We start from the raw sequence: 23,574 nt of genomic DNA on the forward strand, positions 1-23,574 counted from the left end.
TATCAAATTTCAGTTTCAACCTGGAGAATATTTTTACCAGACATCTGCATCAGCTTGCTTTTTAGGGCCAGACCTTTCCATTGAAATAACAAAGCCTGGGGCCAGTGTTGCAGCACTTTCTGAGGGGTTCCTCATAATTGTTCATGTAGACGATAAACATAAAAAGCTTCTATAGAAAGCTGAAGCAGATACACGAGGAGCTAAAAGATGAGTTGCACCTATACAACCTGTATCTAAAAAAGTTAAATGAAGTCATAATGCACATGCCTGAAATGTGTAATTCCTCCGGGACAGCTTGTCATTTTACAACCATAAATGTGAGAAGTCACCACAAAATGTCACTAAGTCACTTGTTCCAGACATTACTAATAGTCTAAGTCATCCAGGTCTCATAGGAAGAAGCAAACAGCTCTGTCACTGAAAGCAGCAAAGCAAACAAAACGTCTCAGACATTCAACATCCCTGAAGCCTGTGGATAGTAAAGTGATTAAGAAGAAATGCAGGATTAGCAGAACAAGGCACACTGATGTAGGTCCAAAAAATACTATGCACAATAAGAAAGTTTCCTTTCAATGCCACCTACTGCATACGCTGACTATAACTAGCCTTGCATTATTTATAGTTTCTACACCCTTTGTTCATTTCTGAAATAAATAAGCAAATAGTGGTTTACTGAATAAATCAGCACTGTACTGTAGGTGTTTGGAGGCTGGTGAATCAACGTCAGCTATACCATAATCCAGAACTATCCATTGTAATTTACTTTCACTTTCCACCGCGGGAATAAATGATACAGACTTTCTTGTTACAGTTTTCCCTTCTTAGACACAACCAGCCAGAACTTTGTGTCAGAATTTCACATGAGAAACTTGGTAACTTTCAAAGAATAGTTTTGAAGTGTGTACTGTCTCACGGGTTGAACAGATCAGTTTTAATTATACAAAGGCATGTTTTCTTTAAAATATTTAGAATATATTATTCTGTATGGTTGATATTTACAAACAAAGAGGCAACTCTTCTCAGAAATTTGCCAGTTAGAAGCATATTATTAGATAAAAATTGGTGTTTGGAATTAATTCTAAAAAGGAAAGAAAATGAGTTTGTGTTATCTTGATCTTTCAGAATGTAAAAATAAGATCTGATAAATCCTATTTTCCTGCTCATTTCCCATCTTAGAATCAAGTCTTATTCTGATTTATTGGTTGATATTAAACCAACTCCTTATTTAATGATCTCAGCTGAGATCAAGATTCCGGTAAAGCAGATATTTTATGCATAGCAAGAAACTGCATGTTAAAGATCATACAATCTTATATGATCTGTGTGTCTTACCCGTTGTTACTCTTCCTCCTCCTAAATTTAATTGAAAAGCCAGAATACTGGACCTGCAGGATTCTTAGCCCTTCACGTAAGGTCTTATTTACCAGCTACACAGACAGTTGTTTGTATTCTGGCATATGTCCATGGGAGCGTGATACTTAATTATCATCAATGGCTATCCTACACAATATTGGTAATTTTTTTGCCTATGTAAAGAAGGCCAAGCGATTTGCGTGAATGAATTTTGATCCCAAATTCTTCAGGCTTCTGTTCCTTATGAATTTGTGTTAGATAAGCATTAATTAATCAAAAAAGCTCAAAACAAAATTTTGAGTAATCAGAATAAAATGTGCTTCTCTTCTACCTTGTTTATGTTGCAGTGCTGGAGCAATGCTGATGTCAAACTATGTCTGCCATCCGGCTACGTAATGTTCCAAGAATATTCCAAGTTAGCCAAGACCTTGATTCTTGATGAAAAAAACAAGCAGATGGAAATAGTAGTACCTCCCTCTGTACTGGACATTCACCAGTCTGTAAGTATTAGATCCCAATTTCCCTTGGTCCAAGCTGACAGTTGTCCCACATCTGCCTGGAACATACAGGTTCTTCATCTGTACACTGATATATTAACAATTAAAGCTGTTAACAATTTCAGAACAGTTTCCAGTTCACGATTTGTACAGGCATGTTTTTCAAATCAACGGAAGAAACAGGCTTAAATATCCCTCTTCAAAATACCCTCCAAACTGTTCAGTTTTCTTCTGCCACCATAAGAAACTCATGAACACATTTTTTGTTTCCAATAATTTTCATTCTTATTTTCCAAAGAAATGAGTTTGCTAGGCAGAGAGTGAAGACCTTGCATCATTTCTATTTAAGGTGAAATTCCTATCAATTCCAATGTGTTCAGTACTTCATTCTGATCAACCCAGCCACATTGGCTACGTAGATACAATTTTCCTTACAGATTCTGCAGGTAACTGCGTGGACAGAAGCAGCTCTGCTTTCGTCTATATTGTCCTTTACGTTCTCTGCCTACTGACATGAATAAACTGTTGACTGCAGAATTCTCAAGTTGAAGGACAAGAATAAAAATATTCTAGGGGATTTGAAAGGATGGAATTAGTAAGGCAGGATAAACTATAGGGAGATTTCTTTCCTTTACAGGAAACTTAAGGAAATTTGGAATTCTGGAAATAAACACAGTATTGAGGAACATGCTGCTAAAGTAAAAAATTGAAGTCTCTGAAAACGTCAGGAAATTAAAATTCATGACTGAGAAAAAAAAACAAATTAACAAAAACAAACTTAACAGGTGCTTCCTGTGGATATGGAGATGAGGGAAGTAGAAGTGGGTTTTTCAAGTAGAGGATAATGAAGTTTCAGGGAATTGGTAATTTGTTTCTTGTCTCCAAGGTAGCTCAGTATGGAGGGGGGATTGTGGGCCTAGCTAATCAAGCTGTACCACCTGCTACTTGTGCTGGGTGCAGCTTTTGCCAAGCGGTTATTATTTAAGTAAGTCTCATTTTGGAAAGCTGCAAATTACCTTCCTCAGATTGCTGCAACTTTCTTCATTTACAGGAGACTTTAGAGTGGATCAGTCCATTTCCCTACTTTCTAGCAAAACAAATACAAGTTATTCAGGATCCCCTATTTAGCTAGGAATCTCAACAGGTTAAAGACGTTTAGTTCATCTCCCCACGGATACAAGCTAGTTTCCAACAAAACATTCAGTGCTTTGTCCAGTCTTGTTTTAAAATGTGTCCAGTAACAGGCTCCTTCCTCTTCTCCTGCAGTTTAGCAGCATTCACTGTCAGGAAGTTTTCACCGACACCGAGTATCAGTTTTCCCCCAAGTCAGCACTTCATTCTTGGTTGCAGTCCAATTAATTTAGATTCAGTAATTGCTTCAGTCTTGATGCTTAAGCTTTTCAAATATTTTTACTGTAAAGTAATGTTCTTCTTACCTTAAGCCATAATTGGACTATGATAAACATTGTTATCGCTGTTGTCCTTCTCTCTCAAAGCAGCTGGTCCACTCATACTTCTCTTTCCTTTAATGTGTTTCAATATTTTTCAATATGTAAAACTTTCAACCAGAGTAGGGGAACCATACAAACCCCTATGGAATTACAATACAGTAGCACAAAAAGGCAGAAGCCTTATCATTCAGAGTTATCTATGTTATCAAAGTTACAAGTCACTTTGTGTCATAGTTTTCAGCTCCACGATGCTATTCTAGCACAAGGGCAATTTATATACCCCTGCCACTTGGTGAGATGCCGAATTCCATGATGCATCTTTTTATCATTACAGATCTGACTCCAAAAGCAATACTGGCAACCTGTCCAAACTTGCAAAATTTAACTTTTCACGCTTTCCTTTTTTTCTTATGCTCCCAAGAGGCTTATGACACCTGAAAACTTTAATCCACCATATGCTTCAGATGATCCCTAAACTATTCTTCAATTCTCTTGCTCATCCTTCAAATAGAACCTCAGCCAATAAAGGATGCATCAGAACATACAGATTTAGGCCAAAAGGACTCATACAAATTGTGACAGATTCACTTCTCTGAACATTAATCCACTTTAATCCAATTGGATCACATTTCAAAGTAATACTAAAATCCTTGAGCTTTTGACAGCACCAATACTGTTAATATTTAAAGGTTAACAAATTCAGCAGAACCTGTACTACTTATATCTACATTTAGAGCTGAGATTCTCTAAAATTAGTTAATGAATATGAAGTAGAGATCACACACTGATAGGACTCTGTTTTTCTTTCAATTGGATATAGAGCCCTGAAGTCTTCCAACAGAATGCAAGTGTTGTAAGATTATCATGCTTCAATAATCCAGTGATTTCAAGGATATCAGCATAAGAGCAAAATACAAGAAAATTCAAAATGTGCAATTCTGATAAAACTTCCACACTTTTTGAACAAAATTATCCATAAATCTCTAAATGCCTCACACAGGCACCTCAAATAAAGATTTGGGGCGGGAGATGACAATCTCCAAGACCAAAGAGAACAGGGTAAAGATGCTGAGAGCAATAAAGAAACTATCAAGTGTATTATCTTGCTGTTGCTCTCTTTTAAAGATACAAGAGCACTTGCAGCTGTTAAATACTGAAAAGGAGAAAAGGCTTAACATCCAAGTGTAGCCCTCAAACAGGATCTCACAGAGCAATGAGATTTTTAAAAAGCTAATGAAAAATTGAAGGACACCAAAACCAGATTAGATTTTAAGAAAAGATACCCAACAAATACAATTTCATAATACATTAAAAAAAAAAAAAAAAAAAAAAAAAAGTCTTCTTCAAAGGCCTGAAAAAAAGAGCTGGTGCTAATTCATATACATGACATTTGTCTCCATTAATGCTGTGACTGAGGCACCCAGCACTCAAATGCAATAGAAATCCAAGGTCTTGACCCTGCTGCTGTCTTGAAAGATAAGAAGGCTCTCAAGAAGAGCAGATATTAATCTGTGTTTCTAATGACTGTATCCTGTCTATTTCCCTCAGCTTTTAATTTTTTGTGCTAGAGTATGCTAATTTACTCTGAGCCATGCACAGTGTAATACTGTACAGGAAACTGGTTTATTCCAGAAGATGCTGCAGTGACAGAAATAAAAATAAAAAAAACAAAGATTTGAAGATTAAAGACATGATGTAAAATGTGAGACTGCGAACATTTAAAATTTTCTGCTCTATCTCATTCATACAAAACCTAATTGGGATTCTATAATAATATAAGCAGCCGCTTCATTTATATTAATTTATTTTCAAAATATCCCTTTTAATCCTGCATCTATTTTTTAACACAAAAATTGGACTTTATCACAACCTCCTTTGTAAAACTTAATTTTGTATGTTTGGTAATGTGGCTGTTTCAACAATTCCTCATCGGAAATCCCACAACTATGAAACCTTGGCAACACTGTCAGTCAGTGACCTACACAAAGTTCAATAGAAAAAATTTACTGAATATCCTCTGTTTAATGTAAACAAGGCAGGAGGCAAAACAAGGAGTACATATTTTTATATAGTTACACGATTTTACAGGGCACGGAAAGTACTGGGGATCATGGAATGAAAACGCTGTATGATATGCAACACCAGATACAATTTTTCATATAACCCAAAGTGTATTACATAATCCATAGATTATACCTAGCACTTTGATTTTAGCAAGACAAATAGTGATAATAAAATGGTATCTGTGAATTCATACTGCAAGTTATGGCAAGAAATTACCATGCATTTACAAAGCCAATCCATGACTACTTGTGCCCTGTAAAATCAAGTGCAACAAACTTTACACTACTCATAGTGTAAGCAATCCTGGATTCTGGTCCTTGTACATATATACACAGGTGATGTACAACCAGACTCAAGCTGTGTATCAAATCACAGCTTTTATATTGCACAGACAAGTACATAATAAGAACATTACATAGACAGGATCTGAATACTAAGAATATTACAGTCGTAAGAGAAACTAATTATGGACAAACTTGTTCTACCAGAGCTAGCACATTGCTTATTACAAAATGTTCTCTATTAGACTCTAAATCAAATACATACAATTAATGGAAAAAAAGTAAAAATGTGTCTATTTACACACACGTGCATCAGGGTTAAAATGCCATTTGGATCTGCTTTTTGAAACCCAAAATTATTCTAGTACTTCCTCTCAAGTATTTCAACCTAATACTAGTGGCCATACTTTCCAAAATGGTAAGCACTTGCATTTCCCACTCACATCTGGAGGATCTGCACGTGCTGTGAACTTCAGGCCATATATTTCTCAGGTGTCCACCTGTGAGTAATAAATAACCACATACAAACACAAACACACAGAAACAATGTGGGCACCTCAGTGACATGCATAGATTGGAAAGGTGAAAACATGGACCTGAACTAGCTTTTTATCTTTTTTCAAAAAAAGTGCACGAAAAAAAATCACAAGACAAAACTGAATGAGTTCCATCTCTTAAGGAACATTAAATCACCTTTACAAAAAACTCAAAGGTCCTTGTCATCATGTATAGTAATTAAGGGTTTGTAGGCAGCACTCACACTACATGTTTAGGCAAAAGAAAATTTAAGCATTGTTTCACCTGCTATCAGGATGGATTCATATCTTACGAATTTATCAACTGAGTAACATCTGGTTTGCAAGAAATCACCAATGTTTCTGAAAACTGAGCAATTATATCCTGAATTTAAGAGTACTTATGATTATATCTACTTATCTTTTCATTGGCAAGCTTTAAGAGATTGTGCTTGCACCTTGGTAGACTGTTCTGCATTAAAATGCCACAGACATTGCAGCTGTCCTTCTAGAAACCAACTGGTATCATTCATTACAGTGTAATGAACTCAGCTATCAATGACAATGTCAGCATCAACAAAAAAAAACCCAGCTGACATTAATAAATTCATTTGAGATTGGTCACCTCTTGAATGGCTTTATCAATCGTTTTATTACTTGGAATGCTCTCATGTGAGTTTTGCTTAAGATTTCTCTCACTTTCATTTATAGCAGTATTATCATCTCAAGTTTCCACTAAAATTGGGACATTAGAAATATTCTAGAACACAGACATTTAAAAATAAATAACGAAAATAAGAATTCTGAGGAAGAAGTAACTATGCTCAAGCAAAAACAAAGATGCAAATTCAGTAAAGCATCAGCATTTGTGCTCCATATCTTAGCCTCATCTAAGTGACTATGACTTTGGAAGCTTCTTGAAATTAAGCTTATGTTTAACTGCTTTGCTGAATTTGGACTTAAGTTATCACAAATATATGTACTATACATAACTCTGCATAGACATTTACATGTTCTGAACTATGTGTCAGATACGTTATTAATGAAGCTTCTAATATGGACTGACTGCAGTACAAATGAGTTTAAAAATTATTTGTTACTTTCAAGGTATATTTCTAAAGAACAAAAATGAAAAGAGTGTCATTCTTTAAACTTTATCCTACTGTGTTACTTTGACTAGAAAACATTGTAGGGCTAAATTTAGGAAAAAATGGGGTGGGAAAATAAACAATACTTCTGTTTGCCAGCTAAATCAGTGTAAATAGGAGCCTCTTAGTACAGGAAGCCATTCAATACAGGTTTTACCTGCAAAACTATTTCCTCAATTCCAGAACTGCTCTCAGCTAGCCTTCCTTCCCAGCTTAACCCGTACTGGAAGTTTTTACAGCAGGACCCTCTTAACTGTTGTGACAGGAATAAATTTAGCCCATTAACAGAGCCACTGTTCTATTTAATCTGCTAACTTAAGAGGCCTTGCAACATCCAGATTCTATAAAGGTAAGAAAAAGGTCTTAAATTCATGGATTCAGATTCTAGGTACAATCATGTACATCCAGAGGAATTCTAGTGACTGAGTAAATTAGCCCATATATGCATATGAGTAATCACGTCTGAAATGGACACTAGTTGTGCAAATAGGACATTAGAAAAGACAAAAAAATACAATGTAAACACAAAGAACTAAACTCTACTTTGCATGCCTATGTTATAATGTACATAAGGGAGTAAAGAGGTACTGTGCCGATAGCAGGGCAGGTCTCTCATCAAAATCACTAAGTGTGATTTGAAGGTTAAAGCACAACCTCCTGAACCTGCTAGTGCATATGTGGCAGTGAGCAGCAAGTACTATCTGAAGTGCAGGCTGCCATCATTCTAGAGAAGTAGAAGCAAAGCATGCTCAAGTCTGAATGGTACTCAGCTTGCAATGCCTCACCTGGCTGATAGTATCCATGTTGAAAAAGATTCACCGAGATACACTTCTCCATCACAGCACTATGTAAAAAGGTGTAAATTTTGGTCCTACACATGGTATCGATGCTTTAACGGAACTGGCATCAGTCAGTCTTTTGTTGGGCACTACTGCTAGGGTTACATAAACAATAAAAACATTTCTAAAAATGACAGAACATTTATGCTGAAAATTTTCAAGGCACAAAAGAATCTTAAGCCAATTTAGCTATTTAAAAGGAGTTAAAAATACTATTTCAGTAACAACTACTGATGACCTATAATTAACTTCCCTGTAAAGATGCTGTGAGTCAAGCAACTAGAATTCACATGCAAAAACCTAAACTGAATCTTGTTACACAGATGACCTGAAGGGAGATCATTTGAAAAGACAGAGATAAACATGCTAGATACAGGTATACTTCAGATATATTTTTTTATGGATGCAATGCTGAATCAGAGTTAATTCCATTATTATTGATTTTATACTATTTTATCTCCTGAAGTAATCCACTGAGGAATCAAACTCAGAAATGTCTTTACAATTCACCAAAATAAAGATGATCCCTCATGAATCTATCCCATGGTATATGGAATGGTGGATCTTCTCAACCTCTCTTCATTTTTAGTAATATTCGTTGCATCTGTGGTTGTGATTTCCTTTTATATTTCCAATTGAAAAGCAAAAGAGTTAAGACATTAAAATGTTACAAAATTAACTTGCCTTTTTATATGTAATAAGATCACAAAAAGCAAATTGCTGCAAGTGAACCCAAGAACATATGAACGACCTAACTCCTTAAACATTGTTATTACAACAAAATGATAACCAAGGTCTGATGTCTGTGGTTCTTCATGTAGGTTTTGCAACTTTTCAAATAATGGCTAGAAATGCTATGTATTGTTTTCTCCTGAAATCCCTTCAGTTGTATTCTAGATCCATTTGAATCTCTCTCTCTTGCAAGGTGGCAAACACCAACAACTGGCAGAAGTAACCTGTCTTCCAATTCTGCCAAATGTCAGTTGACACTTCACCAGGAGGTGCCACATCTTTTTATCTGGGTTTTGTCAATAGTCTTTCTGACTGAAACATGCTTGGTGATTTTACAGCTCTGCCACTCAAGGCTGCTTATGGTGTAGATGAGGCATGGTACTTCACAAATGCAATCGCCGCCAACTCTTTGCAGAATTCTTCCAGCACAATCACGCCCTCTAGCAACGTCATGTGGTCAATACTGAGAACAGGAAAATTCAGTAGAGAAATCAGAACCATCACACAAACAACAGTAGTATGTCTTGGAGAATATACAATGTATTTACTCACATGGGCCCTTCAGGCTCTAAGCCTAGCAGGCGTTTTCTGACCAGCAGAAGTTTGGGAGTGAAATCTGGGATGCGTTGGATTCTAACCATGAGGTCTCCAACAACCTGTAAAGCACAGTGCCATCAACACCTAAAGTAACATCTTTGCAGAGTAGCTAGCAGCATAGATTAAATGAGAGCCTTCAGTGCCTGAGCTACAGCCTCATTTCAGAATTCTCACAGACTTACAAAACAATATGCAGACTAGCCATTATGTGTCAAAGCAGAGTAAGAGGCCATAAACACTAAAAATATTAACAGGTGTCAAAAATGTGGATGCAGAAAGCAAAGATACAAAGGGACACGAACTCTTAAGCCTTACTTGCTGTTGCCATAAATAGGTATTACTCACTTACTTTAATGATGCCAATGATTAATTTGTCTTAGTAAAGGTTAGTGAAGGCATATTGACCAGGAAACCGGTGGGCTTAGGAAAGTACAAAGACAGAAAGTAAAGATTATAGTCCAAAATGGAGGAGGCTGCTGAGAAAAAGGGAGCTAGGCCCTCTGTCAGTATTGGGTAAGTTAGCACCAGTAACAGGCTCCTGACCAACTTAGTAGCAGCTGGTGCGTGGGGTAGGCAAGGGACCTCTGACTGAGAAGACTGCAGTGTGACAGGCAGCCAGCCAGCATTTGTAGGAAAGGTCTGACAGGAAGAGATGATCAGAGAGTGAGAAGAAGGGGACTTCTGGTAAGTCCAGGATTTTATTACTGAGTAGAATCTACAGGAGGCCATTTGAGAACAGCCTTCGTTAGAAAGAAAAGAGGCTGGGCAGAGGTATTTCATCCAAGCACAGTGTATTTAGAAGCATCATTTGCTTTTTTGGCAATCAAAATCCAACTCTTTCCCTCTCAGGTACAAACCTATACTTCACCTGTACTTATGGCATTATGTGACATTGCCTGCAAATGACAACAATGTGACCAAGTCAGACTCAAAGTAACATCATTGCCAGCAGGGATATTTTATATCTACACAATGAAACTAAGAAAACATGGTAAGGGAAATAATTCTGAAGACAGGCACAACGAAAACAAATGTTGGGAAAAATATTTTCCAAAATTTCTGTTAGGAAAATCATAGTTCTGATTTTCAAATCAAGAACATGAGTACCTCTTTTCGGCAACAAGTCTTTTGCCAACTTCATTACATTATAATATTCATTACAAAGTTACCGAATTTATCACTACTGTATAGCCATATGTAAATATTAACTGTGTGTTTACTCACCCTGACAATAACAGAGAAGAGAGACCTACAGCCAGAGGCTAGGTTTACATAAGGATCCAAAAGGTATTCATGTATATGAGGATGAGGAAACAAGGAGAGTTTGGACAACACTGATGTAACTTGTAAATTCACATCATAGGGCTGAAAAAAAAAGTAACACAGTTCAGCTATTTTCATGCTAGCCTCTTTTTATCTAGTATGTGTTTGATTACTAGAACCTTATATACTAGGTTATGATTAGATAAAGTTAAAAAACTACATTAGAAGACAGGCCCAAAACCTGTGTTTTCCACAACAAGAATGAAGAGAATGACAAGGCAGCTAGGTATTACATAATATTATCTGTATAATTGCTACGATCACATGAAGTCCCACAAGTTTCCAAGCAGGGCTATTGCATGAATGCATTTTAAGCAAAACCTTTGCAAACCTCTAGTTTGTTGAAGGATAAGTCTTTTTGCTATAAAACGGTTATTCAGCTCAGTAGCTAAACAAATAGCATAGGATTAACCTAGATTAAACATCTGTTTGCCTCTCCTGGATAACTGCAAACTATATGAGCTCAGGAAATTGAGAGACACAAATCCACGTTTGCAGCTAATATGGTATATGTCTTATTTTCAGTTTGCTTGGAAAGAATCATTGCAGAAGGCCTGGTCATCTTGTGGCAGCATACAGTAACTGCTATGGGAGATGAGACAATCTTGGGCTGTGAATGCAGCATGAAATATTCTGAGCTTCTTCTCTACCTCCTTTCTATAGGCCAACTAAATGAAAAAGGAAACACTGTCAGATGCTACAACACTGAAAGAAGCTACATCAATAATAAGGGCTGTTGAGGAATGAACAGAAACAATACCTTGCTTAGCAGATTGCCCCTGCCCAGGGAGAAAATAATTTCCATAAAAGCAAAGTATTTTCATTATAGCTTCTTTGTTTTTCAAGCCCTTTTATTCAGCTGTGATCCTCTCATCAGGATCACCTTGGAAACAAACTGACATTTTGGTTCAGCTCAAAATCTCCAGGCTAGTAGAATTTCTTTCCACGTATTCAGTAGTGGAACAGACAGGGTTGACAAGACATGGACAGGCATTCCCTTGTTGTATGGCTATGCCAGTCACTTAGGTGATGTATTGGACTTGAACAGCCTTGAAACAAGTCACTTCATCTCTGTGCCTCATCTACCTTCTCTCAGAAATGAATTTTATGATACTGAATTCTCCTGTAAGGTTTTCAATATTGACTGTTAAGAATGTCTAAATAATAACTGGCTATAGTATTATAACAAAGCAAAAAGGACATTGAATACAATCTGTAAATAGTACTGTTTCCTCAGCAAAAGCTGTTCTACATTTTCCACTTTACATTAGCACACATTATGTCAAATTTGTTCTATGACAAGGAATGTATCAAAATTGGCATTGTGCTATAATGCCAGATGTGGTTTCTATTACAACCTAAGTATCTGGTATTTCTTGGGAGGCCATAATTTTCTTTATTTATGCATCATTGCTCAGACAAGGCTTTCATATGCATGAGGCTCATCTTTCCTAAAAGTTGATGATGCTCAGATTTCCTCATGACTCCAATCTATAACCATTTCAACTAGTGAAGTATGCAATATATATCTACTGTAACCAAAAGCCTCAGAATACATTAGACAGCAATGAAGGTATTTGACTTCTCTGACTTCTGAATTATATAAATTGGTATTCTCAAACATCCTTTTCCCCTAAGCACTCACAAAGCAGCCCTGGAGGCTACTGCTGGCTTCCTGCCATGCTTCCTGAGCGTTCATATGCTCTTTCTGTCCTCTTGTTGAGCTTATCACCAGGAAATCTGACACCATCACAGTTAAATGTTTACTCTGTAGATAGCGCCACATGTAAAACTGAATGAAATTGAACAAACTTCTCCAAAACTGCTGCTACTGCATCTACAGCAACTCCAGCTGGCATTACAGGGAGGGTAATCTAGACCTTCAAGCCATGTTTTTACTAGCAGAAAAAGCTTTCTTGACCTGAAGCAGCAATGCCGATTTCACAAACTTAAGGCCACGTTTAGTGAAGGCAAAAAAATATGAAGTTTTCAACACAAGGTGATCTCCTTTTCACCTCCCTAAGCCTTCATTGCTCTTCTCCCCAGAAAGAAGAGGTCATGCAGAAAGCCTGAATACAGAAAGAGACACAGAACAGGAAAATTTACTTTCTTTAAATTCTTCTCTGCTAATCTGGATCTGATATGTCACATCTCCTTTGCAGAAAGGGGAACTAGTCAGATCATATCTCATTTTTTTGCCCTTCGCAGCTTTGTTTTCGTTATTAGAATATAATGAAACAGGAGGAAAAAAATCCCTTTGTTACACTGCAGATAGAAAAGGATACCTTCTAGAAACTTCCCATGAATCACTCACACAATGATAACAGTTTTTTCTAATGATGAAAAAATTGAGGGAAACATTACAGTGACATAGTAAGTTGTTTTCAGCTTACAAAGTGATATAAAGTGCTTCCTGAACAAGATTTCAGATGGAAGTTTACTTAATATAGTAGAAAGAAGCTGTAAAGTATTTTATATACTGAAAAATCTGCATGCTCTCTAAGTGTAAATGCTGGAAAATGAAAACAGAACCAGTGAAGCTAACACCCAAGGATTCCTAAAATACTATTTTAGCCTCATCTTTTACCCTAAGGATATTCCTATTGTTCACTTTTAGTAAGATAAGCATATTGATCACTATAACTTCCTGCAATCTACAAAGACATAAACCAAGGACATGGGACGTTACTCAATCATTCCCTGCTACAAGTTCCAAGAAACCTGATTGGTAGGCTTTATGGGACCTTAAGGAGACTAGCCATTTAGCAATACTTGAAGCATCAGAAATGGAATTCATAATGTGCATTTTTTTTTACCTGATCAAGAATCCTGCCCATTCTTTCAAACAGGACTTTCAAGAAGTGTCCTTCAAAAAACGATGCTTCTAAATTGCACTTTTCCAAAGATCTGGGAGATCCAGGCCACTCCCATCGTAAGCAGATGGCACAATAATCCCGGAACTAGAAAAAAGTAGGTAGGAAAACAGATTTAAACAATATATTGGGGGCAGAAAAAAAATATACCAACCTCCATGGAAATCACTTAATTTCCTTTTAATAGCCTCCAGTCCCTAAGACTATAAACTGTAGCTATCTGAGTACTCTGAGCTCAAAAAGAACAATCATTCTAAAATAAACATCATCAGTCTCTATGCAGGCACTTCATTTTCTCCTCAACATTCATGCTATTAAGCGGGTTTCAGACACACAGTAAGAGGACAACAGAGCTCTCCAAAAGCAAATGGGACCCAGGTGGTGGTGTTGTAAATAAGTTATCATATTTTTTTCACAGAATATGCAGCTTATCTATTCAACCCAATTTCTCCTGAATTCCCAGGACAGGGAAGGCAGGTGATACAAGTGTACTTCAAGGCTTCCTCTTCCCCCTCCATAAAACACTCAGTCTTTCTCAATAGGCTGTCAGCTTCTGCCTCTGATTTCCTGTGGGCTGCCTGATGTTTCACTTTCAAGCAACTGTATCTTGAAAGTAGCACAGGTTATATGAGTGAAAATATGGAATGCAGAAATAAACTGTAGCAAAAGACAGGTGACACAGGCTCAGAAATTCCTTACTGCATGCAGCTTAACTACCCGTGCAGGCTTCCAGGATTAGGAACATGTAAGCAGAATAGCTATTTGGATGTAGTAACAGCAATAGGCAGGTCTGTTCTTAAGTGGGAAATATTTTAAGAGTAGCCATATTGTCAGAAAGTGACAGAAACCAATTCTGTTCTCTAATAACTCACAGAATACTCTTTTCCCTAAGGCATGAAATAAATACCAAGATGATATGTTTTTTCTGGCATCCAAGAATAGAACATAGGGGAATTCTACATGAACCTCTGTTTCCTGACTCTCTATTTTCTATTCTCTTTCTTTTTTGGGACAGACTACAGGTAAACAATATAACAAATGCAGAAATCCAAGCTTCCTATTTCAAACTACTCATATCATAATTCAGAGATTATGGAATTTTTCAAGTGCCCATTAAATATAGTGCTCTCTGTTACCCTACTAGTTCGCATGTTTTTTTTCTATTATAGAAGATTCACAGGCCCTCTTTAGGAAAGCTACAAATAAACAGCGATTGTCTTCTGACCAAGCAGATTTTAGATTACATTTGTAAAAGCAAAACCTGCATTTATTTCAAAATAGTAAACCATAAAGCATTCCCACCAGAATTCTCAATTTCAAACCTGAATGCCTTAGGCTGCATATTCCCTGTGATGAGCCTTTATTTTTAAAGTCCCAGATTGCATAACTCCTATGCAGCATTTTAATTTCCCTTTAGTCCTTTCAAACAGCTTGGCAGGCAATTCTCCAAGAGAATGCAGATAAATGAAAAAGCAAATTAAGAACCTATTTGCAGTTCAGATTTTCTCTCAGTGTATTTGTTATGTGAATATTAATGCATTTAATGTTATCCCTCATTCCTGCTAGAATAATAAAAGGTGGATTCATCCTCAAAATCATCCAAAGGTAAGTTTTTATAAGAAACTAAAAATCAAATTTTCACATCTTCCATTACCAAAAGTTACATGTAGTAGAACTACTTATAGAACCATTTGTAAATTCTCGTAAACATTTCAAGTTGTCAAGGACTGATTAAAGAAGGTTTCAGTGACTTACTTGTCTGTGGGCATCTCTGAGGTAAGTATCATAACCTGTACCCTCCACGTGATATGATGACTTAGCCTCATCAGGTACAAGACAGAGAAAACTAAAAAGAGATAGAAGTACATTAATGTTTAACTATAAAACATGGAACAGCAGGTCAATACTTTTTCATCATCTGTAATAGTGGATACAGTACTGAACGAGATGCCCAATTAATCCAGGCATTTTATTGTAACTTCATGTGAAGAACAGAGAATAAAAAAAATCTACTTACGTCAGTCTGTTCTAACTACTGTTTGTAATAACAACATATATACTTCAGAAATTGTATATCTGGCACTAGAGGTAAAAACGTCAGAGGAAGGCTAGCAGTTTCTGAAAATGAGCAGACAAATGGAGATGAAAAGAAATAGTCATGACCAGTACAGATATTTACTGAAGGTCAGACTCCATCTTATCAGACCAGATGGAAAGTTCACTGGGAAATAAATGAGTCAAAAGAGAAGGAGAATTATAGTTAAAATTACTCCTAACCTATTGCACAGGCACTTTTATTTGCTGTGATAATAAATACACAGGGGCATACAGGAGTATTTGTCCTAGTCACAAATACCTTTATCAGGTATGTAGTGCAAATACTGTATGTCCTTATTACTTCACTGATATCTGGCCTAAGTAACACCTGGAAATTCTAAATTTTGTTAGAGATTAACTGTGTGTAAAAAATAAATTTAGAAAATCAAAATTTCTAGACAGGAAAAAACATTCAGCTTTTAGATCCTCTTTCCAAAATTCAGCTTTCTCCATACACCAGGAACTGCTGAGGCTCCTGAAAGATTTTATATAGAGGGTCAGAAAAATGCAGTAGTTGAGTTTTTTTTATGGAGTCCATATTATCTGAAAAAGTAAATTTGCAAAACACTGCAAATCCTGAAAACATTTCTATTCCCTGATGGAGATATGCGGTGAATTTTGGAGACTGTTCTTTTTGTCTTTGCTCCAAATCAAGTCCACCATAAGCAATACACAGCAGTACTGGAGGAAGAGGGCAAGAAATGACTCTTCAGTTCTATGCTGACAGTTCTCAGGCTGTTTGCTTCCTTTGGCGAACTCTGATTATTTCTGTTTAAATACGGTCATCAAAGAAATACCAGTGCTACTTTGCTAACACGTATTAACACAGAGAGTATCTGTCCTCCTATTAGTAGCTAAGAGAATTACCATCACAAAATTGCTCAGAGCAGAGACTGTCCTCTTTCTGGTATCCAATTCGCAGTAAGCTTAACATGCACAAATATATGTTGCAGGCAATGGAGATGCCCCTTGTGTTTCAGGGAACAGAAGGTTCTCTCTAGCTTGGCAGTTATTTCTTTTTAAATACATGTTTAAGGAACCCTTGGAAGCTAGTGTTTTTTTCCTCCATGAAACCATTAAGGCAATGCTTCCCAAACTTCTCCAGGAAGGTCAAACCCCACGTAAGACAAGTTAAAACTTAGCAAATGTTTTGAGAAAAGAACGTTTTATACTCAATTAGGCTTTCATCCAGAAGTCTGAGTAATAGACTGGAATATAAGCCGTAAAGTTTTTCTATTTTTTTTGGTTTATGATGAATTCTAGCTTTCTGGAAAAACGTCACAATTTTCTTCCATGGAGTTATTTTGCCAGCTGGCAGAGAACACACCTACACCCGTTACAGAGTTCATTTAGTTCACGCTGTGTGTGCAGACACTCACACATTCAGAGATTTCTTTAAGTATTTGTTTCAACTCACCTATTTACAATTTTATGAACTTCAGTCTTTCCATCATTTTTTTGATGTTCTGGACTGACAGGTGGAGAAGCACTGAGCCACTCTTGAGCTGACAATGTGTTATCTGGAGACAGATCAGTAAATAATGGATCTTCCTCTAGGTCTCTGTGAGATTATAGTAGACACAAACATAAAAAAATCACAGAATGTCATGGAAGGCAGGAAACACTCTGGATAAAAAGACATGCTTGCTTGCTTTCTTTCTTTTTCTTTTTTGAAAAATTAGCATGCTTTTCAGAACACTCCAATACGTACATCTTTTTACCTAATTAATATGCAGAAATACCAATGCTTACAAATACCTGGCAAGCTTTGTTTTATTTTGGAAGAAAATTCATAGCCTGCTGATCTGAACAACACAGCCAGATACTTCTGATAGGTACGAAACCACTGTGTTAAATCACTTCTTTAGCCAAGTTTTCCATGTGAGAGATACTTCTACTCAGGGTGATCATTAGACTATTTTAGATTACTCAGAAATACCTAAATTCAGATTTTCTCTGGTGTATGCCTAAAATAGCTGATGTAACTAGTCCTTATACCTCCATTCAGTTAAAAAACCCCAACAGTTTGGTAGTAGGTAGGGTATTTCAAAGAATTGTATGTAAAGTGTCCCAGAAAGTTCTTTCATCCAAAAATATGATTCAAAAACATTAATGTAAGCAAAATACCAAAGTGATAGACTTCAAGAACAATCTCACTGAAATCAATATAAATATGCACAGACTCAAGCCAGACAGATGTGTAAGTAAATTACTAATTCAAAACCTTAAAATGCCTATTGTTCAGATAAGAGCTTTTTGTTAATTTTAGCTCTTGTTACTGTTCCAACAATTTCCATAAGTTGCTGATGCAATAATTTGTGCATCACTTTATAGACGCTCATTCTGTTTAAGATTAACAAATAAAACACTGAATGATGTACTGTGCTCACTTTTCTTTCAATTAATGAAAGAAAAGATTGTTTTGTTCTAAAAATAAGAATCCAAGTTAGCTGTTATAAAATTTTTTCTTAAAAAAGAAACTTACACTGCTCCTGCGATCTGTCCATTCTCTACCACATCTTTATCTTCTTGACAGAGTGGCTTGTATTCCATATAGTTTCTTTCTTCTAAATTTCTCAAAACCAAATTATAAAGAATGTGTTCATTGGGTTTTTGCAAAAGGTGCTCAAACATTCGTAAGGTCATTATACTGATCTGCAACATAAAAAGTAAAAACTCAGCAAACTCGCACACAGTTGCCTTATGCTATTTGTCTTCTGTCTGTGTTTGTACAACCTAGAACATTGCTATAATTTACTTATATTATAGTAGCAATCAAAATTCCCAGGCAGAATTAGAAAATTATTATGCTGAGTGTGGTATATAAACATCACTCCAAATGCACTCGAGAAACAGTACAGGCACATACATCATACAGTACAACTCTGTAATAGAAAAACTTCTAAAGCCTGCCAAAATATCAAAGAACATCCAAAGAATTTACAACTCAGTCTTCCATATTACAATCAGATCCATGCTGGAAGATGGTTATCACTGTGAAAGCCAGACATACAGCAGGACTTAAAGGTTGTAATAAATATCCAAAATAATAATTAAAAAAAAATACTGGGATGTCATGGTTAGAACTAGGCTAATCTTTTTACATGGAGATACTATGCAGGCTTTTAAAAAGGGCCTGACTTTAAGCAATATAGAGGCCGTTTTTAGAGACAGCTTTAAAGTGCTCAGCTTTACAAAGATCAACTAATTTATATAGTTTTCTGATTCTGCAAGCCTAAGCAGGTAAGTAGACTAAAAGAAAGGGTATGTCAAGGCATATATCCATATTTCAGGCAGGCTTGAGGATTCTTTGAGAAAGTAGAGGGTAGAGGCTCTTCATGGAAAGAGTTGGTTGTTACACAATCATCTCCCTCAAAGGGATTTCACTGAAGTCAATTATTTTAACAAGGTTTATGGTGTATACGTGCTTAAAATTACTACATTATCTTTTAACTGGAACTGTGTATATTCTATAGCTAAACCTACTTTGTGTAATAAGAAAACCCAAATTTTTAATTACCCTTAGGTGATAACATGACAAAACTGACACAAGGAAAAGTAATGCAACATATAGCACACTGCCAATTAAAACGCAATTACACAAACTGATTTTGCCATTAGGAAGTCCAAACAGATATGCATAGGGAGAGAGCAAATTCATCAAAGAATCTTTATTACTAGAAATATGTACTATAGTTGGATAAAACAGTTCGGTTTTCACTTTCTTAGAGGAATTTGCAGGATTGGTGGCCAGAACTCTTTTCCTTGGTTGAAAGAAAAAATTAGCTAACATAAAAGTTAGATGACCTCACATCGGTGTTTTTATAGTCTTTACAAAAGATAAAACTGCCCACTAGACATTCTACCATTATCATTTCTCACCTCATCAGAAATATGATCACAGTGCTCAATTAACCTGTGTCGCAATGGATGTCTGTTGATGTCTGTCAAAGTTTCTGGTTCTCTGTGTTCTCCAAGTATAAAATAAACCATTTCCTGCAGCAGGACATCTGAAGTCACTTGACGAACAATGCGATGCAATAGTGCAGTTGATGTGAGGATTCCAATCTCTGACCTGAATAATAAATTTAACATTAGATATGTACTGGATTTTAGCTGAAAAATTCCAGTTGATTCAGATTCCGTTCTGCTGCTGTTTCTTGTAAAAAGATGCTACTCACGTTTGCATCAGCTGGGGTTCCATAACATCAACAAAAAATCGATCCCGCACAGCTTTTGCCATAGCAACAGCAGCAGTCTGAAACAAAAATACAAAGTGGTACATCTCACACTAAAAAGCTAAGAAACAACTTGAACTATTTATTTTCTGAATATGTTTATCATCTTTTTTATCATCTATAAACATTTCAAACCTTTTGTGCTTCTTTGATGAGTTGATCACAGTAGTCAAACCATGAAAGAAATGAAATCAGGGCTCTTTTCCCTGGAAAAGCAGATGCATCTTCTTTGTGACTATAGGAATCCAAACTGAAGAACATAGGGAAAAATATAATTTAGTCTGTTTAGGAATATTTGAAGAACATTGGATGCTCTTCTTATTAAACTTAATAGCATAATTAATGATCTACTCACAACGCAGTGAACATTAGAATAGCTTTTCTGCACACAATAGGTTTTCAATAGCATGTTAAAAGATACATAGCATGTCCAGCAAAATTCTGTGTGGAAATACTTACTTTAAACATTTCCTAACTCAGAAGGGAGTACTGATCATCTAGTCTGTTCCCTCAGGAAACACAGACCACAGAAACTGAGTCAATAAATCCTGTAGTCAGAGAACCATAAAATGAAGGGAATTGTTCTTCTCTACTCTGTAAGTGACCACAATCAAGACCACTGAAACCACATAGCATATACCTGAACTAGATTGTACCTTTCAGAAAAAAAATGCATCTTAATTTAAAAGCTCTAAGGAATGACAAACTCACCATGTTCTTTGCTAAACTAGACCAATAATTATTTATCACATTATTTATCACACTATTAAAGGTTGTATCTTTTTGTTTCTAACTTCCAATTTAAGCCAACAGAAATTAAAATACTCTTTCTGCAAATATCTGTTTTTTGTCTAAGTACTAATAAATCATGATCAATTCAATAAAATGAAAGAAGATTGTGGAATAGTATTTAAATATATTTAGAATCTAAAATATGAGTAGTTATGAAGACAGGCACATTATGCTTTGCTTTGCCTTGATGAGCTATGCAACAATTCTTCCCTTCTTCACTGCAAAAATGTTGCAGCAACAGTCTGCTATCAAATACATCCTTCCTGCCCTTTTTGGTAGCTTAGAGTTCTGTGCTGATTGTGCACAGTGAAATGTTTATACACATATTTCCCATATTCTTGACATCCAAATAGAAGAACAATCTGTATCTGATACTACAGCTATATCAGCACAAATTGCTAACATAATTCAATGGAAAACGTTCTTCCTGAGGAATCTCTGCAGCAGACTGGCAGTCAAACCTGAGTTGATGTCAAAAGTAATGAATACACTGGATGTCTAAAGTCTTACCATTCTGTTGCAGTTAGTATCTAAACTCTGCTCTTGAAACTTTAGTATAGGAATGTAAATATATTCTATATCTTATCTAATTACAAAAAAATGAGTTTCAAGGAGAGGTGTAAAATTATCTCAGGTATTAAACAGAAAAGTAAAATTCTTACCCCCAGTTAATTGCCTCCACTGTTTCAATGTCTAAAGGATCCAGTGACTGAGGCAGGGCTTTGTAGAGGGTGGCCAGCCTGTCTGTCAGTAACTCACATAAACAAGTGCTTTGAGTCAGGCACTTGGCAGCTGCTGGCTCTGGCAAACTCACCAAGAGCATGAGGCCTTCACAAGCCTTCACTGCTATCCGGCCATCCTGGCAGAAGGGCATGGAAAAATTAATTAGAGGGTGAACGAAGCTTACTTAAAATCAAGAAGCAAATATCTCCCAAATGAAAACTCTCTCCTCCCCTGCCCTCAAAGCGAATAAATATATTTTCTTTTGTTTCTTTTTCAATCATTAAAAGTAATTTCTCCTGAAACTGGATGGTACGAAATAAAGAACCTCATTTGAATCTATGTCAAATACTAAGAAAGTGATTGCAACCTTAAGGCTCACAGCCCTAGTGCTGTAGGTCAGGTTAAAACCAAGATATTAGACAACGTAAACTATCACTTCACAACTGCAAGGTACATAGATATATAAAGCTTTTATGCTCTCAACACTGCTGTCATAAGTACAGGCTTATACAACTCTCCTTTAAGTTTTTGGAAAGAACGTCTCTGAGTATGAATTTCAGGATGGAGTTGGGTAAGACATATAACAGTTGTTCTGAAAAGAAATCAAATTCCTAGATGTATTCCAGTACTTCTAAAAAGAAAAAAGTGGGCTTGGTTAAGTCAATACTATAGCAAGTAGCTTTTAAAAACTATTTTGTGGTATATTTAACTTAAAGATTATCCTACGCAACTTGTTTGTGAAGCAGGCAGAACCCCACAGAAATTGCTTCAAAAGAATTTCACATTACTAACAATAAAATATTTATTTTCTAAAAAAGTACTTTTTGAATTTGAATTTACAAAGTAAATTACCAATTTATAAAAGACACCTGCAAAACAGATCTTCATCTTAATTTTCAGTTAAAATACAATGTGTACATATATATATATTCACTGCCTCTACTTGCTTCACACAATATCTACTATATCAGATGAAAGAGAATAACATTAATAAAAAAAACTCACTGGACTTTTAGTGAGATTTAGCAGAGAATTCACTAAATTATAGTCTTGATTCGGAGAAATGGTTGAGGAATCAAATGATGATGTGACATTTAGTTCATCCAAACTGAAAGACAGATCATCTGCCTGTTCAGGGAGGTCATCTTCTTTGTCCATTTGCTCTGCTCCAGCAGCAGTAGGTATTTCTTCAGTTTTAATGGGCTGTCCTGTATCTGTTGTCAAAGAATCTTGGCCTTTTAGCATGTCTTCGGTGATTACACTTGCAGATCCTTTGGAAGCCATTGCTTTTAACTTATTCTGAAAAGCATTTTGTTGGAATCATGTGGTTGAAATTAATTCCTTCTAAAGCAGAAATTTACTAAAAGGAATTTTGTACATTGATGTTTGAAGCAGTTCTCTACAAGGCTGGATGCAGTAACAACGTAGAATCTAATGGGCTGCAAAAAGCATGCGAGTTCTTATGCTTACTACATTTCTTAATCTGTTTAAATTTTTTTAAGCCCTATATCATTTTGACTTAAGGCTGAATCTGCCATTCACAAAGACATGGCATCCTTTTATCTCCACCAACAGAGGTACCTATGCTCATGATTTGTCTAGTATCTGATATGAATTTTCTTTTCCTTCCGAGGGCATCTTTTGACCCTAGTGCACACCACCGGAAACACCACTTTCCCTAGAAAGGCCTCTTTTTTTTTTTTTTTTTTCATCTCTGAAATGCTATTTCTAGTCAGAGTCATACAATGAAACTCATTCTTAACTTCTGAAGATTTTACCTTCAAAGGGAAGGGGGGAAAAGGGAGCCTTTATGACAGTAGTCTAAGTCTTAAATTGTACTTGTTATAAAGAAAAAAAAAGTAGCAGATTTAATGGACAGAAGACTATTCTAAGCACTAGATACTGTAACAGATCACAGAGAACCTTCTCACAAGCTGCAAAGCATCTCTATTCAACCTCAAAGAAAGCAACCCATTTGTCTTTCTATAACATAAATTTGACTCCAGTGCATAAACAGACATTCAGATTTGTGCTCTGCAAAAGCAAGAAGA

At 36.1% G+C, this 23,574-nt stretch overlaps 1 protein-coding gene across 1 annotated transcript in view; it reads right to left on the reverse strand.

Moving 5' to 3' along the window:
- Positions 1-5,289: 5,289 nt before the first annotated feature.
- Positions 5,290-23,574, reverse strand: part of FHIP2A (FHF complex subunit HOOK interacting protein 2A) — a 34,810-nt gene continuing 16,525 nt past the window's right edge. The window contains exons 6-17 of the mRNA XM_062580660.1: positions 22,529-22,822; positions 21,463-21,659; positions 20,144-20,258; positions 19,952-20,028; positions 19,653-19,845; positions 18,256-18,425; positions 17,188-17,331; positions 15,429-15,519; positions 13,617-13,760; positions 10,702-10,842; positions 9,433-9,536; positions 5,290-9,343 (exon numbers count right to left, since the gene is read on the reverse strand). Coding sequence (XP_062436644.1) covers positions 9,238-9,343; positions 9,433-9,536; positions 10,702-10,842; positions 13,617-13,760; positions 15,429-15,519; positions 17,188-17,331; positions 18,256-18,425; positions 19,653-19,845; positions 19,952-20,028; positions 20,144-20,258; positions 21,463-21,659; positions 22,529-22,822 — 1,776 coding nt within the window. The 3' untranslated portion in view covers positions 5,290-9,237. The remainder of the gene's footprint in view (positions 9,344-9,432; positions 9,537-10,701; positions 10,843-13,616; positions 13,761-15,428; positions 15,520-17,187; positions 17,332-18,255; positions 18,426-19,652; positions 19,846-19,951; positions 20,029-20,143; positions 20,259-21,462; positions 21,660-22,528; positions 22,823-23,574) is intronic.

Source organism: Rhea pennata, chromosome 7 (assembly GCF_028389875.1).
Source record: "Rhea pennata isolate bPtePen1 chromosome 7, bPtePen1.pri, whole genome shotgun sequence".
NCBI classification, from domain to species: domain Eukaryota; kingdom Metazoa; phylum Chordata; class Aves; order Rheiformes; family Rheidae; genus Rhea; species Rhea pennata.